General features: G+C 36.1%; 1 protein-coding gene across 1 annotated transcript; it reads right to left on the reverse strand.

The window, feature by feature from the left end:
- Nucleotides 1-5,512: 5,512 nt before the first annotated feature.
- On the reverse strand, nucleotides 5,513-15,970 carry LOC148167744 (uncharacterized). Its single transcript, XM_088045355.1, has 2 exons — nucleotides 15,865-15,970; nucleotides 5,513-9,608 (listed from the first exon to the last, which is right to left on the reverse strand). The coding sequence occupies exons 1-2, from the start codon at nucleotides 15,871-15,873 to the stop codon at nucleotides 6,144-6,146; spliced, it is 3,474 nt and encodes a 1,157-aa protein (XP_087901481.1). The 5' UTR covers nucleotides 15,874-15,970; the 3' UTR covers nucleotides 5,513-6,143.
- Nucleotides 15,971-16,408: the final 438 nt, after the last annotated feature.

The following is a 16,408-nucleotide window of genomic DNA, read 5'->3' on the forward strand; positions in this document are numbered from 1 at the left end:
GATTTCAAAGAATCTTTCATCAGATGCTAAAGAAATCATTATTATGATTCCGATTAATTGTTTGTTTTGTTTTTTTTTTTCATATACAAATTATACCAATCAGGGATTTATTTTATTTACTAAATTTTAAAATGAAAGGAGAAAAGAAAAAAAAAATTGCGGCCCGGTCCTGGTTTGAGACCTCTCGGACTACCTAAGAACTAATTTATGACAGGGTTTTTTACAACCTCGAAACCACTGCTAATGTTTGCGGTAATCGTTATTGCAGGGCCATAATAACGAGTCTCAACTTGGAAAAGTATAAACTAGGTTATTTAAAAAAAGAGGGGTATTATAATTCATTTTCTTTATTATTAATTGCGTGTAATTTAATTGATAATTACAATTTTCGTTCGTTGGTAATTGGGCCAACTTTATGCCTGGCAAGAAAATTTAGTAATAATATTCTTGATAAGAATGAGATTAAAATGTTATGGTATTCATGAGCTTTAGCTCTCGGTAGTGAGTAGGTATCTGGTTGGGGTTCCAATGGTCAATCCCGACTCGGTCGAGCCGTAGTCGTCGAACCGTCATTAGGATTAGAGACCCCTGCTGTGAGGGGTTGTAAATCATTTGTATTTTGAAGTGTTGGTTGCCGACTTTTAGAAAATTTGGAATCATTTTTACATTACATTTTATTTTTTTCTAAAAAAACTATTCATAATTGAAAAAAATCAAGGAGTTTCCCGGGTGTAGAATACAATTCTCTATCTATCAAGTCGTAGTTCAAGCAAAAATTCCTAAAACTGTGCCCGTAAAACGACATGGCGTTTTTTCAGTTTTTATTTTTTTTAAATAAATCTATTAAGAATTTTTGAAAATCGCAGAGTTTCCCGTGTACATTTCGATATTGTCTACACGTACAAAAAAAATCAAAACTCCAACTCTTAATTTGTGGCCGTAAAAAGTAATGGCGTTTTGCGCTATTTCCTATGCACTTCGGCCGGGGTAGGACAGAGCCTTAAGGGGATATCAAACAAATTTCAGTATAGGGCAAATTCAATGTATTTTTCCAAACACGATTACTCGAAAACTATTTGAGTAAATTGCTTTCTGTTTTTTGCATATGAATCTGTTCAACGTGCACTATGTTGAATGCTATATATAATTTTTGTAAAATGATTCTTTAATGACTTTTTGATTAATTAAATATGAAAACTTGGCTAAAAGCGAAATAATTTTTAGCACTCCACATGCGTAGACTAATTTTACATAATGTCGACCAAACCGATTTTTTTTAAAGTTAATAGTTTTTGAGAAATCGTGTTTGGAAAATTTCATATTCGAAGCATGTTATCCTTGTCTAGCAGTGACATCTCTTTTCTCTGTACCAGAGAGGTCTGTCTGGTAGGTAGAAATAAATCAATTTTGTAGCCGAAGGGATAGTTTACAACTGAAGGTTTTCCATAAACACACAAAATCTTAAATTTGCCTGAAACAAGATTTTTCTCTTTCATTCAAACTGAACGTAGCTTTGAGGACAATCATTTCAAAATTGTGAACTTTATATCTGATGAATTAGGATTTTATATTGTTTTAGAATAGTTTAGGTGATAAATATTTGCCTTTATCTTTATTTTTTAAGATCTCGAACAAATTTCAATATAAGGCAAATTCAATGTATTTTTCCAAACACGATTACTCGAAAACTACTTGAGTAAATTGGTTTCTGTTTTTTGCATATGAATCTGTTTAACGTGCACTATGTTAAATGCTGTATACAATTTTTGTAAAGTGAATATTTAATGATTTTTGATTAATTAAATACGAAAACTTGGCTGAAAGTGAAATAATTTTTAGCATTTCACATGCGTAGACTTTTCAAAATTCACACATACGTATTTTGAGAACAACCAGACAGTAGTATAACGTCTTGTTGTCAAAATTATGACTTTGGGGTAGTGAAAAGACTGAAAAATTTCTCGTAATTTAAAGATTTTAAAGGATAGATCAATCACTAAAACAACAGAATATAATTACATATTATTTATAATTTAATTATTTCTAATTATGTTTACTATTTTTTGTTACATTTACAAAAATCTTGGACAAAATTCGAAGATTTCAGTGCATCTATTAATTCTTCAATTCTTGCAATTACACAAATCCCACCTTTTCGGGAAAAATTTAATTTATTTATGAAGATAAACATTAAATAATAATAATGAGATATTGTAATTATTAAGTTTCATGGGTGTAATTTGTAAAGTATCTGACTCTACTATCAAAGTATTTAAGATTTACTGGCCATGGGCAATAATAATTTGGCCATCAATGCAGTCAAAACTATTAGCTATTGTCCTGACCACAAGATGATGGGAATAATAATCTAAACCACTTGAGCTGGGGTTTTAAGAAGTAGTTTTTATTTATGGTTTTATTACCGTAGTAAGCAGACTGACCGTGGGTAACTCACTAAAAGAGTGCCGTCTACAAATAATAAGGGTTGAAGGGAGATGCTACATTTGACGATTGGATGTTTAAAATGTTTCATTGTATAATTTTTCCTTTACGCAGAATTTTGAAGCAGAATTTACCGTTACAGTTTGTTAGATATCCCCTTAAATAATAGCAGGCTGTGAATTTACAATATCAAATAGTGCGTTAAAGATTAACGAAAAAATTATCCAATAATGTGTAAGTATTAAAAAATTGGAAAAAAAATGCAATTGTATCTTTAACAATAATTGAGAAAATTCGAAACAGTCTTAAAGAATTACGAGTGAATTGAACTATGTGCTAAAACAGGTAATGGGTCAATCAAATAGTGGAAATTGGTTTGAGTTAAGGAACAAATTTTATTCCTTTGACATTTTTTGCAAAATTAAAAATAAAAAACTTCTTCGTAATTTTTTGTTTTTTTCGATTTTAAGAACACAGCTTCATAATAAATATTAAAGTTTTAATTAAAGATTTATTTATTTTAAATTAAGCAAAAAATATTATTTGTCATTTTTTTTGTAAAATGAAAAATAACGTTTTTTCTTCTTCTTGTGAACTCAATCCGGGGACATACTGTAGTTTAAATATTTATTACAATAAATTTAATACATTAACCTGCAAAAACAACCTCTTTTCTATATTTTTTAACTATTTTTCAAATTGACATATTATGGTTGTACGTGATACGAAGGTAAAAGGTAAAAAAATTGTTTTGTACTTTGTTTAAATCACAAAACATTAACTTTCAAAAAGGGCAGATATTAAAGTTTGAATTTATCGGGCAGTGTCATAATTAGTAAAATATTTATATTTTTAAGTTTATTTAAGTTAAACAAAATATTGAACTGTTTATCAATTGTTGATAAAAAATAATAATGAATTTAATGATTTATAGACATGTTTCTTTTCATAAAACAACAGTTTTATTTACTTATCTTGTATTAGTAGGCTATTTACACTATGCCCAAAACACAGAATTTGGCTATTTCCAATATGGCGCCTTTCCATAAACAGTTTTGGTTAGCCCCTCTACCATCTTTTCATCCTCTAGTAATATTAGTTTCAACTCTCTGACGGGAGCCAAGAGAGCGAAGATGTCGATCATGATCATGATGGTTCTCTTGCATCCAAAGAGTTTTTCTCCTATGAATTATTAAGCCAAGTACAACAAGAAATAATAGTTTATTGATCGATTTATCATGATTTTTCAAAACCAAAATCTAAATTGTCAACGTTGACGGCAGGTTGACAGTTTGTCTGCTGCAAACCTAAGAAAAATTAAAATTATACCGAAATACGCTCAAACGCGTATCGAAATATCTTCATTATGAACGCGAAATAGAAAAAATAAGTATTTGAATATCCCATAAAAGAATATCGCAATATACATTTATGTCTTACCGTTTAATTATTGGCTCTTTATGGCTCGGATTTGCCGTAGGTTAAGGAGCGATTCCACTTGCTTGGTCTAGCCCAGACCAGACCAGACATCCAAGATTTTGAGAAACGTTTTTATAATTCTTCAGTCGCTTTCTGCGTAGTCAGGGGTGCAGTTGCATCTTAATGTTTTATCTTATGTTTTAAACACAGAAAGGGGCTGAAGAATTATAAAAACGTCACTCAAATTTTGGATGTCTGGTCTAGTCTGGGCTAGAATAAGTAAGTGGAATCGCGGCTTTAGAGGTACAATTACGCCCTAGGGCATTAAGCTGTCATAGCAACCTCACAACAAACAGCGACTGGCTACGAATCGACTTGCTTTCTTTGCCCTCAATATTCAAATTGCATTTAAACTTAATTATCACCAAACAGTCAAATTCAAAAGGTAACTGAATAAATAAACTTTTTTTTTTGTCAACACATTCATGCTTTGCAGTTCGCTGCCTTGCATAGTTAGCCATGTTCCACTGTGCGCGCGTGTTTTTTTGAAGTTAGGAATTAAATTAGAAATTAGTAATTAAAACGATTAAAGTCTTTATGTAGATTCAAGAACAGAAATTTGTATTTGTGGAGAAATTATTTATTTTCGAAAAATCAAAATTTCCTATTGGTAAGACATAAATAACTATTTTGTCCGTAGAATTTTGAGCTGGCGTCTCTTGAAGCATTATGGACTAATGAAATTCCCACCACTGTAAAAGGTATCATTCGTCCTAGAAGCAACGTGGCCACATTACTAAATGGAGCTTTCTGCATTGAAGGGTGAGAGTTTGTGTGAAAAATAATGTCTTTAACTCACTTCTAGGGCTAGTTTTGGCAATGGTATACTAAATGGTGATCCAATGTATGGTTGGAGTTACCATGAAATCGGAAAAGGAAGCATTGTGGTACAACTAGGTAGACTAGAACTATTTAACAATCGATATGAAGCGTTGTTTTTTAGCTCAGCCGTACTTGATTTCTGCAGTCAAGTTGTGGTTAGATGAGCGATATAACTACACATATAGTATACAAACTTCAATTGATAAATCGCAATGGGAAACTGCTGTCAATAAAACCGGTGCTTTCTATACTGGATGGCAAGAGCACACATTTTCAGAAAGACCTGTTATTTATTTCTGCATTGTGGGGACATCTTGCGAAACAAATGACGTGAGTGTGCTAAAGATTAGAATTAAAACTTCAATTCTGTATAATATATTTTCAGCGGCGCTTTGTTTGTTGTCATTTTGAATGCAGTTCTAGCCCGTCCGCGCCGAAACCACTTAATGCAATTACTCAACAAAAATAAATAGAAATTAAAACAAAAATGTATTAATAGTAATAATAATAGTAATAACCCAGAAGACTCGCCAAAAAAACATTAACATGCACACAAAACATATATTTGAAAATAGCGCTAAAAGTTGTTGTTTATTACAATTTTATTGTCTTTTTACATACACACTTACCTATTTAATAATAATAATGTATTTACAGATAATAAAATACAAATTAAACCAAAGATAATTTGAAAAGATTAATAATTTTTTGATAGACTAAACAATTACAATAGGACTAATACTAGAAACTAGTAAACATCAAACGCCAGGAAAAAGAATTTTCGATATCTTTGAAAATTCAAAGCAATGGTTTTGTTCAAAATTCTTGCTTTGCAGAATTAATGCATTTTTTGTATTGACCCAGAAAAACTTAGTTTCGAATGGAATAAACTAATTAATTATAATGATAAAGAAATATCAAAAAAGCAAAATATTCAGATCAATTCATGTTCTCATTAGATAAGAAGTATGCGCCTGCTACAAAATCTTTCAATAAGCTGTTAGATACGAGTATACAGAGTTAATTACTATAAGATCACGAGCCTGGCGAGACCAAAATGGAACCCAAAATACTCCTACAATTTAAGCAGCTGCCCGGATACATTATTGTGATCAACGATGATAGTTATTTGAATTTTTTTTGACAATACATGTGCTGTCGTTAAATTTTTCAGGGGACACATTTGAATTCCTCTTTATTGAAAACAGACACTTTTGCAAAAAACGTTTCTGCAACGGTTTTACAACTATCTAGCAAAATGTTACCTTCACCTGCGGTTTGGACGGCAAATAATGCTTCGTAAAATTATAAAACCAAGTAATTTTGTGAAATAGCCAAAGGGTGTCAGAACTCGCGAAAGATCCGTTAACCAAATTATGCTTAGCATTGAGTGGTGGCGATTAGCTGGAATATTGTGTCACTAATGAACCAACAATCGATACATTTAATTTTTCCGCACCCGATTTAACCAACAACTCCACTACTTTCTTGTGTCCGTTCTGAGAAGCAAACATCATCGCCGTTCGACCGTCTTTGTACACTGCACTGATATCTCCACCCGATTTAACCAACAACTCCACCACTTTCTCGTGTCCGTTTTGAGAAGCAGACATCATCGGCGTCCAACCGTCCTTATGCACTGCATTGACATCTCCACCCGATTTAATCAACAACTCCACCACTTTCTTGTGTCCGCTCAGGGAAGCAAACATCATCGCCGTCCAACCCTCCATGTCCACTGTATTGACATCTCCCCCCGATTTAACCAACAGCTCCACCACTTTCTCGTGTCCTTTCTGAGAAGCAAACATCATCGCCGTTCGACCGTCCTTGTAGACTACATGTATATCTCCACCCGATTTAACCAACAATTCCACTACTTTCTTATGTCCGTTCTGAGAAGCTACCATTATCGCCGTTCGACCGTCCTTGTACACTCCATTGACATCTCCACCTGATTTAACCAACAACTCCACCACTTTGTCATGTCCGTTCTGAGAAGCAGACATCATCGGCGTCCAACCATCCTTGTGCACTGCGTTGACATCTCCACCCGATTTAACCAACAACTCCACCATTTGCTCGTGTCCGTTCTGAGAAGCAAACATTATCACCGTCCCACCGTCCATGTCCACTGCATTGACATCTCCACCCGATTTAACCAACAATTTCACCGCTTTCTCGTGTCCGTTTTGAGAAGCAAACATCATCGCCGTCCAACCGTCCATGTCCACTACATTGACATCTCCACCTGATTTAATCAACAACTCCACCACTTTCTCTTGTCCGTTTTGAGAAGCAACCATCATCGACGTCCAACCGTCCTTCTGCACTGCATTGACATCTCCACCCGATTTAACCAACAACTCCACCACTTTCTCGTGTCCGTTCAGACAAGCAAACATCATTGCCGTCCAACCCTCCATGTCCACTAGATTGACATCTCCCCCCGATTTAACCAACAGCTCCACCACTTTTTCTTGTCCCTTCTGAGAAGCAATCATCATCGCCGTCCGACCGTTTTTGTTCACACCATTGACATTTCCACCCGATTTAACCAACAACTCCACCACTTTCTCTTGTCCCTTCTTGGAAGCAATCATCATCGCTGTCCGACCGTTTTTGTTCACTGCATTGACATTTCCACCCGATTTAACCAACAATTTCACCACTTTCTCGTGCCCGTTTTGAGAAGCAAACATCATCGCCGTCCAACCGTCCATGTCCACTGCATTGACATCTCCACCTGGTTTAACCAACAACTCCACAACTTTCTCGTGTCCGTTCTGAGAAGCAGCCATCATCGACGTCCAACCGTCCTTCTGCACTGCATTGACATCTCCACCCGATTTAACCAACAATTTCACCACTTTCTCTTGTCCCTTCTGAGAAGCAAACATCATTGCTGTCCAACCCTCCATGTCCACTGCATTGACTTCCCCCCCCGATTTAACCAACAGCTCCACCACTTTCTCTTGTCCCTTCTGAGAAGCAATCATCATCGCTGTCTGACCGTTTTTGTTCACTGCATTGACATTTCCACCCAATTTAACCAACAATTTCACCATTTTTTCGTGTCCGTTTTGAGAAGCAAACATCATAGCCGTCCAACCGTCCATGTCCACTGCATTGAAAACTCCACCCAATTTAACTAGCAACTCTACCACTTTCTCTTGTCCTTTCTGAGAAGCAATCATCATCGCCGTCCGACCGTTTGTGTTCACTGCATTGACATCTCCACCCGATTTAACCAACAACTCCACCACTTTCTCTTGTCCCTTCTGAGAAGCAAACATCATCGGAGACCAACCGTCCTTCTGCACTGCATTGACATCTCCACCTGATTTAACCAACAGCTCCACCACCGTCTCATGTCCATTTTGAGAAGCAATCATCATCACCGTCCGACCGTTTTTGTTCACTCCATTGACATTTCCACCCGATTTAACCAACAATTTCACCAATTTCTCGTGTCCGTTCACAGAAGCAAACATCATCGCCGTCCAACCGTCCATGTCCACTGCATTGACATCTCCACCTGATTTAATCAACAACTCCACCACTTTCTCTTGTCCGTTTTGAGAAGCAGCCATCATCGACGTCCAACCGTCCTTCTGCACTGCATTGACATCTCCACCCGATATAACCAACAACTCCACCACTTTCTTGTGTCCGTTCAGAGAAGCAAACATCATCACCGTCCAACCGTCCATGTCCACTGCATTGACATCTCCACCCGATTTAACCAACAGCTCCACCACTTTCTGTTGTCCCTTCTGAGAAGCAATCATCATCGCTGTCTGACCGTTTTTGTTCACTGCATTGACATTTCCACCCGATTTAACCAACAACTCCACCACTTTCTCTTGTCCCTTCTGGGAAGCAAACATCATCGGAGACCAACCGTCCATGTCCACTGCATTGACATCTCCCCCCGATTTAACCAACAGCTCCACCACTTTCTCTTGTCCCTGCTGAGAAGCAATCATCATCACCGTCCGACCGTTTTTGTTCACTGCATTGACATTTCCACCCGATTTAACCAACAATATCACCACTTTCTCTTGTCCCTTCTGGGAAGCAATCATCATCACCGTCCGACCGTTTTTGTTCACTGCATTGACATTTCCTCCCGATTTAACCAACAATTTCACCACTTTCTCGTGTCCCTTCTGGGAAGCAAACATCATCGCCGTCCAACCATTCATGTCCACTGCATTGACATCTCCCCCCGATTTAACCAATAGCTCCACCACTTTGTCGTGTCCGTTCAGAGAAGCAAACATAATCGCCGTCCAACCGTCCATGTCCACTGCATTGACATCTCCACCCGATTTAACCAACAACTCCACAACTTTCTCTTGTCCTTTCTGAGAAGTAATCATCATCACCGTCCGACCGTTTTTGTACACTGCATTGACATCTCCACCCGATTTAACCAACAACTCCACCACTTTCTTGTATCCGTATAGAGAAGCAAACATCATCGCCGTCCAACCCTCCATGTCCACTGCATTGACATCTCCCCCCGATTTAACCAATAGCTCCACCACTTTCTCGTGTCCGTTCACAGAAGCAAACATCATCGCCGTCCAACCGTCCATGTCCACTGCATTGACATCTCCACCCGATTTAACCAACAATTTCATCACTTTTTCGTGTCCTTTTTGAGAAGCAATCGTCATCGCCGTCCAACCCTCCATGTCCACTGCATTGACATCTCCCCCCAATTTAACCAACAGCTCCACCACTTTGTCGTGTCCGTTCAGAGAAGCAATCATCATCGCCGTCTGACCGTGTTTGTCCACTGCATTGACATCTCCACTTGATTTAACCAACAACTCCACCATTTTCTTGTGTCCGTTCTGAAAAGCAAACATTATAGTCGTCCAACCGTCCTTCTGCATTGCATTGACATTTCCACCCGATTTAACCTACAATAGGTTGGTAGCACCCAAAGTCCCTATATCTATAGGTCTGAGCGAATCTACAAATCGCGTTTCCATGTTGATGACGTCAAAACGATTCGCCTTTTGGCGGGAAGTTTGAATACATTGGTCAGCAAGCAAACTGCAGTACACCGGTGTATTTTTGCGTGAATGTTTTTTCACTTTTGACACTCAATTCAGTCATAAACTAATTCGACCAAACAAGCTTTTTTTAAGGTTTCATGACGAGCACAAGTGGTGTCCCCAATCCATTGACTTTAACTAAATAACCTAGATGGTGCAAAGTACCCGCCATGATGTTCCTACTCACCAGCCATATTGGAAATAGTGGATTCAAATTTTTAGGCAACCCGCAATTTTCAAGTGTAATGTTTTACTCTAAGTTTAAATAAACCACCGAAAAAAGTCTAAAGAAACATGCAAAATTTGATAAATTATGACTAAAGTTGTATAAAACCAAACGACCAAAATTATAAACAAGAGCTTTAATTAATAACTAGGTTTTATTTAACCATTTTAAAAATTTTCAAAACTGATCACTCCCACAATTTTAAACTATTTTTATACATTAAAATTATACATTATACATTATAAAAACTACAGACCATTTAGTATTTACACTCATTATCATTGGATTACGATAAAATGGAACTAATTTATCAAAAATCACTGAGAATTCTACAACAAAGAAAAGAAAACAGACTACCATTGACTTCTTACAAATAAATTATTATTTAACTCATTATTTAATCAATAACGACGCTTGTCAACTTATTTTAATGCCATCGTTGAATAAACATCTTAGAAAAGTTATAATAACATTTTTTTACCTTTTAAAATGTAAAACAAATTTTGCAATATAGGCAACATTTGATACGCCGGTGTATCAGATTTATATCATTGCATACACAAATGCTATTTCCAAGATGGCCCATGCTAGGAACACGGATTTCTACCCCCACCACTAGCTTTTCACCGTCTAGGTATATTATAACATGTCACTGCCCCAATCGCTGATTGACCCAAGTGTCTCTAATGAGAATAGTAATTCGCACTTGGCTAATCAGTATCAAAATGCTTTCAAATGTAAGATCGGAAGCTGCACTGTCACCTCTAACCTCACCATGTTCTTCCACAACCACGTGGGGAGCACCAAGAAAACCTCAAGATTTCGCACATTTTGAAATGGTCTGCCATATAGCAATTTCTGCCAGGAAATGGTGAGAGGAACACAAAATTTTTGACAATACAACTTCCGATCTTTCAATGAATAAAGTTTTTGTCATTGCATTATTTGTGTCCCAGGACTGAGTGTCTTAAGATCCTAGGATATTTCTGATGTGTTTTTCTTCAAATAGAAGGTAAATACGATGATAATAAGCAGGCATAAGAGCCAAAAAGAAACTGAAAATTTTTTTGGGTAGAGGACCAATCATACAAATTTGCTACTGCTCTCTGTAGAAACCCTGTGGAATTAAATGACACGAACCGTTATGACGTCACATTCCCTCTCGCCCCCCGTAACGGCACCCACCCATACTTGGAAACTCGCTCAGACCTATAGATTTAGGGACTTTGGGTAGCACCCAAGGTTCCTAAATTTAACAGGTTTGCTCGTTACTAAGGCTGAAACTCCACCCCCTTTTGGTTGCTAGGGACTCGCGACCATAAATGACGTCACAAGAAAGTTTTAGAAGGCACGCACAAATTGTTGATGTATTTTGCATGGCCTGTGCATTCGGCATTTGCAACTGATTCCCGCATGGCGCTGCATTCGAAGAAAAAAACAGAGATTTGGGAATTAATAGATGGGGGGACATAGTCAAAAGTCACTAGCTTTACAACTTTCGTCCTTGTCTGTGGCTCGCATTCACTGGATACAGTGTATACCCATCTCTCTCGCCAGGATGGAGAGTTTTTGATTGGCTAATTTTAAAACTTGACAACAGATTGACAACAATTGTAATGTGTGACAACAAAATGAGTCATCCAACGTAGTGTAACACAACAAGTTCTCTCAGCACCATAAAACTACCGACGTCGCATACTACAGATGACAGAAAGTGAGTTTAAAGAGGAATTTTTGGCTCAAGACGCATTTGAACAAATTTGTGCGAGAATTGTCGAAACAGATTTTGTCATAAGCAAAAAATAAAAAAGGTACAAATTAGGGGCTAACTAGTGAAATATAAATCGATGGAATATTACAATTGGCATGTTTCTGAACCAAGTCGTCATCTGTGGAGAAATTGAGAAGCAAGATATGAAAATCAACCACAGACTACAAAGTGCAAAGAAAGTGTATTATTATGCGATTACCAAAAGATTTATAATTGAAGCGGAAGTCACCAAACATACGGAGAGGAAGAAAAGCGTGGATTTTGACAAAAAGAGAAAAGAGCAAAATTCAAGTGAAAGAAATATCCTAGTTAATAAAAATCCAAGGTGTACCTAACTAAATTGGATGAATAGAGAAATGTTCAAAGTATTGAAGAAACATAAATGGAAGCAATAGAAAAATACATCAAAAAGGGACAATTAGATTGTTGAAAACACCAAAAGAATATGAAGCTCAGAACTGGTTAACAAAATATGGACAGAAAGAGGAACACGCAAGGAAACCTGTGGCATTGTAGCAAATAAGATTATGTTTAAGATTTGGACACAAGCAAAAAGGTTGACAATCCGAGAGAAGACTGCGCTCTTTTCTTACACTCTGACGAGGAACAAAATCAAATTGATGTAAATAGTTGCAAATACATCTTAAAAGTCACCTACTGCATTTTCTTCTTCGGAAGTCTGGGTCTAATGTGAAGTTTTCTATGTTCTTACAATTAGTCTAGGCTGTTTGAATTAGCTTCTCCATTTTGCCAGATTTCTAATGTCAGACTAGAAAAGTGTTAGTCACACGTTGGTAATTCTGATTTTGTCATTAGTGTTTGACCTTAAACTTATTGAAAACTATGTTATGCACATTGAGAATTATATCAATATCATTTAATTGTGGAGCTATAAATGATCGGTTTTACCGCATTCATATTGTGTGAGTCTGCACTTGATGTAGAAGAGCTTCGGCCTGTTAAAGAATGAAAGTTTTAACAATACTATGGTGGACACAGAATCTTGGACAGTACTTTCCTGTCATTTCAAAAAGTCTCGATGTAATCCTAGCTTTATTGTCATTATGATTGACGTTAATACAAAAGTCAAACAAATTTTGAAAACGTATTTCTGCGATATGCCACCAATAACAATTAATGTGCCGCCACAAGGAAGCTAGAATTGGTTTTGCGCTACAACACTTGGTCATGGGCGAAGAGTTTAGGAGTTGAGTGGTTTTATTATTGCTAAACTGTCAAAATGACAATTGAATCAAAAATTAAAAGTTTGGTTATGAACAAACGTCCTCCGTAAAGCCCGGTTTAGAAACTTTGACAATCAAATGACAATTCTGTCCAAGATTCTGTGTCCACCATTGTAGAATACAGCAAAACGAAATCAAACTAGTGATGAAAGAACTTTGTCACAAAATTTAGCAACATACAAGAGAAATAACGTCTAGAACCTTTAAATTCACAAATCTTTGCATTCAAAGTTCTTTATTGACATTAGCTATGACAATTTGGATTTGCCATTTGAAATTCGAGTAACGATCTCCCTGATTGGTTCCATCCTGACGAGAGAGACACTACTGCATAAGCGTATCAGCGATAGGAATCAATGCAATAGATAGAGACGGAAATAAAAATTGTTGTTGCACATGTTTTGTGTAACGTATGTCCAAATTTCCATATGGTAACCGGATCTATTATTTTCCAAATCTCTGGAAAAAACTAACCTCAAATAGTTTGCACTTGTCAGCTGACGTTGATCTGTTCTAGTCGCTCCAAAAGTTTTTGTTCGTAGTGTTTGTAAAGTCCATTTTTTTATTAAAAAACCACCAACACCGCACTCTCCATTCTCCTGACCTGACTTTTTGGTGATAAAATCAAATAGGTTAGCTGCCTAATTGACAATTTGATTACACAAAACGGCCTTTCAGACTGTGCCGAGTCTTTTCACTATTAAATCATTTGATTTGCAATCCAACAGGCTGTAAAAGAAACGTTTTTAACGTAAACACTGTGTCATTTTTCAGAAATGTTAAAAATTTGACAATTATTTTTCACCAAAAATCTCCCTAGGCAACGTTGCCGGTTGTAACGCAGGGGAAGATTGCCGTGTTGGTGGTTTAAAAAAAAAAACGGACTTTACTGCTATATTTGCCGTTGTGCTGCTTTCTTTTGTCGCACTTACACCAAATGTTCAGATTAATAAAAATGTCAAAAGTGACAGAAGTAGTGGCAGCCATTAATCAAACACTTTAGATGAGAAAGTTCCCCTAAGAGGACCGGGACTAAATTTGGAAGGTTTGAAACTTTGCTAAAACTTTCTTCCACAATTGTGAGATAGAGCTGCGGTCGCTGCAAATGCCACGTGAATGATTCGAGTGATTCTGATTGGCCGAACTGGTTGCTAGGAGCATTGAGTTGTTATGGTTGTTACAAACATACAAACTGTGCAGACAAATGTGTGGTGTTGTCACACTATCATTCTTCACAACGTTGAAATCAGTTGTAAATCCCAGCCTAAGAATTGATTTAACACAAATTGAAGCCACAGGACATCAATATTATACATTACGTACATCAGGTTTAGGTACGATCATCAGCTATAAAATCATCAGGAATGAACAAAAGTTCCTCAAGAAGTATGGCAGGAAAGAAAGGTATACTAAAATAAGTTTAATCATCGCTCTGATGATGATAGCATTGCTATCGAAACGCGCGTGAGCATTTTTTGTCAAATTTAGTGTTTGGGGAATAAATTGTAATTTTGATAAGATCTTGTTAAATTTATTTCTACGATAAATTCAAATTCAGATCATTAAAATTATCGAACGAAATCTTTTTCACCTATTTATCGTTGTTAGAAGTAATTGCGTTTAGAAATTAAAAGTTATTGGGCCGGTTTACAGAAGCTAAGTTAAATCTTTGATTTCGATTAAATACTTAACATCATGTTAAAGTGACATGTAATCCTTCTTCCGCCAATCAAATGTTAGCAATTCTCAAATTAGTTGCGAGATTACTTTAATTTCAATTCTCTTATTGTGTAAACCGGCCCACTAACATTAAAAGCTGAAGATCTGCGTTTAAAATAACTTTCTAGTGACGTATTCGCACCAATTTAAGTGCTCCTATTGGCTAAAAGTTTGTAGCAAACCTGTTAATTTTAGTAACCTTGCTATGAACCGAAATTGTCACTTTGACAGATTCTAGTGGTTCTAAAATTAATTCAAATGTTTTTACATACAGCATTTTTTGTCAATTGATTCTACTAGTTTTCACTTATTACCGTCTTTTGTTTAGTAGTGTAGGATATTTCAAAAATACCCTGTATATGTATAATTAATTTTCTGTTAAAAAAACCGCATTTTCCACAATTGCTAAGAAGCGCATATAGTATATTAAAGAACGTGTTTTATAACGGCCAATTTGATGCACGAGTTTTGTATGGGGCGAGTGCACCAATGCCATTATAAAACAAGTCCTTTATACTATTTTTTCGAATTTGCACCCTTTTTTTAATAAACAATTTAAATATTCCAATTCTAAGACTTTTCGTTTTACACGATTGGTAATGGTTTTGTAACCCCGACTTGCCACTTGATTTTCGAATTCAATTTAAAATTTGACATTTATTGAGTTCACTGTCTCTGAATTTTGACATAACGTAACCTAACCTCACAGCCAGTATTCCTATCTACTATATTTAGGTACAATTATTGTTGGCCGCAAAGGACAATTCAATTATATTGATGCATTTTTTGTTCACGTAGCAATTTATTAAACACGAATCGTAAAATCCAAATTGACCAAGAACTTGACAGGAAACAGGTGACAGCCAGACTAATCAGTTCTGCCAATTCTTGAAAAACAAAATTTACTACTTTGAGTTCTCTTATAGATACCTATAAACGACTCCAAATTGAGTACTTTAATGGACCTATTAATGCGGCAAATTCGAAAAAAAATATTAACCAAAGCTAAAGTTTCATAATTGTGGTAAAACTAGCGCAAGTAGTTCATTGTGACAAACTTAAGTTATTGGAATAAGTGTGAGAACTCACCTCAGACATCTTGGAAAGAGCTTAAACTCAAATCACTTTAGTACTACCCTGGAAGGGTAGCTAATTTGCGCACATTCACGCGTGAATACTAAAATCAAGTCAACGTTTCAATACCACTTAGAAGGGATTGATAAAAAATTGATTACTTACTGTCGAACCTACTTATAGATAACTGTATGGTCGTCAAAATGACTACATAAAAAAATATTTCGCTATCACTTTTTATCGAACTGAATTTACGCAGCCCGAAGCTAAAATTAGATACGAACCGATCATTCAGAAAAATTACTTAAAATGCCTAAAAAAACAGTTCTTTGCATTCTCGTGTGACCTTGTGAAAACCGCCTATTGCCGCTTAAACTAGCAATTATCATTTACTTCATTTACTGACTTATGACTTATGACTTTATAAACATAATCAAAGTCCCTAAATATATAGGTCTGAGCCAGAGAGTTGAAACTAATATTACTAGAGGCAGAGATAATTTCGAGATCGTCAAGTCTTATGGCTTATGGCAGAGTTTGTCCCATTTTAAACCAATCT

The sequence above is a fragment of the Gnatocerus cornutus genome, chromosome 9, assembly GCF_029298725.1.
Source record: "Gnatocerus cornutus isolate USDA-ARS CGAHR chromosome 9, icGnaCorn1.1, whole genome shotgun sequence".
NCBI lineage: Eukaryota > Metazoa > Arthropoda > Insecta > Coleoptera > Tenebrionidae > Gnatocerus > Gnatocerus cornutus.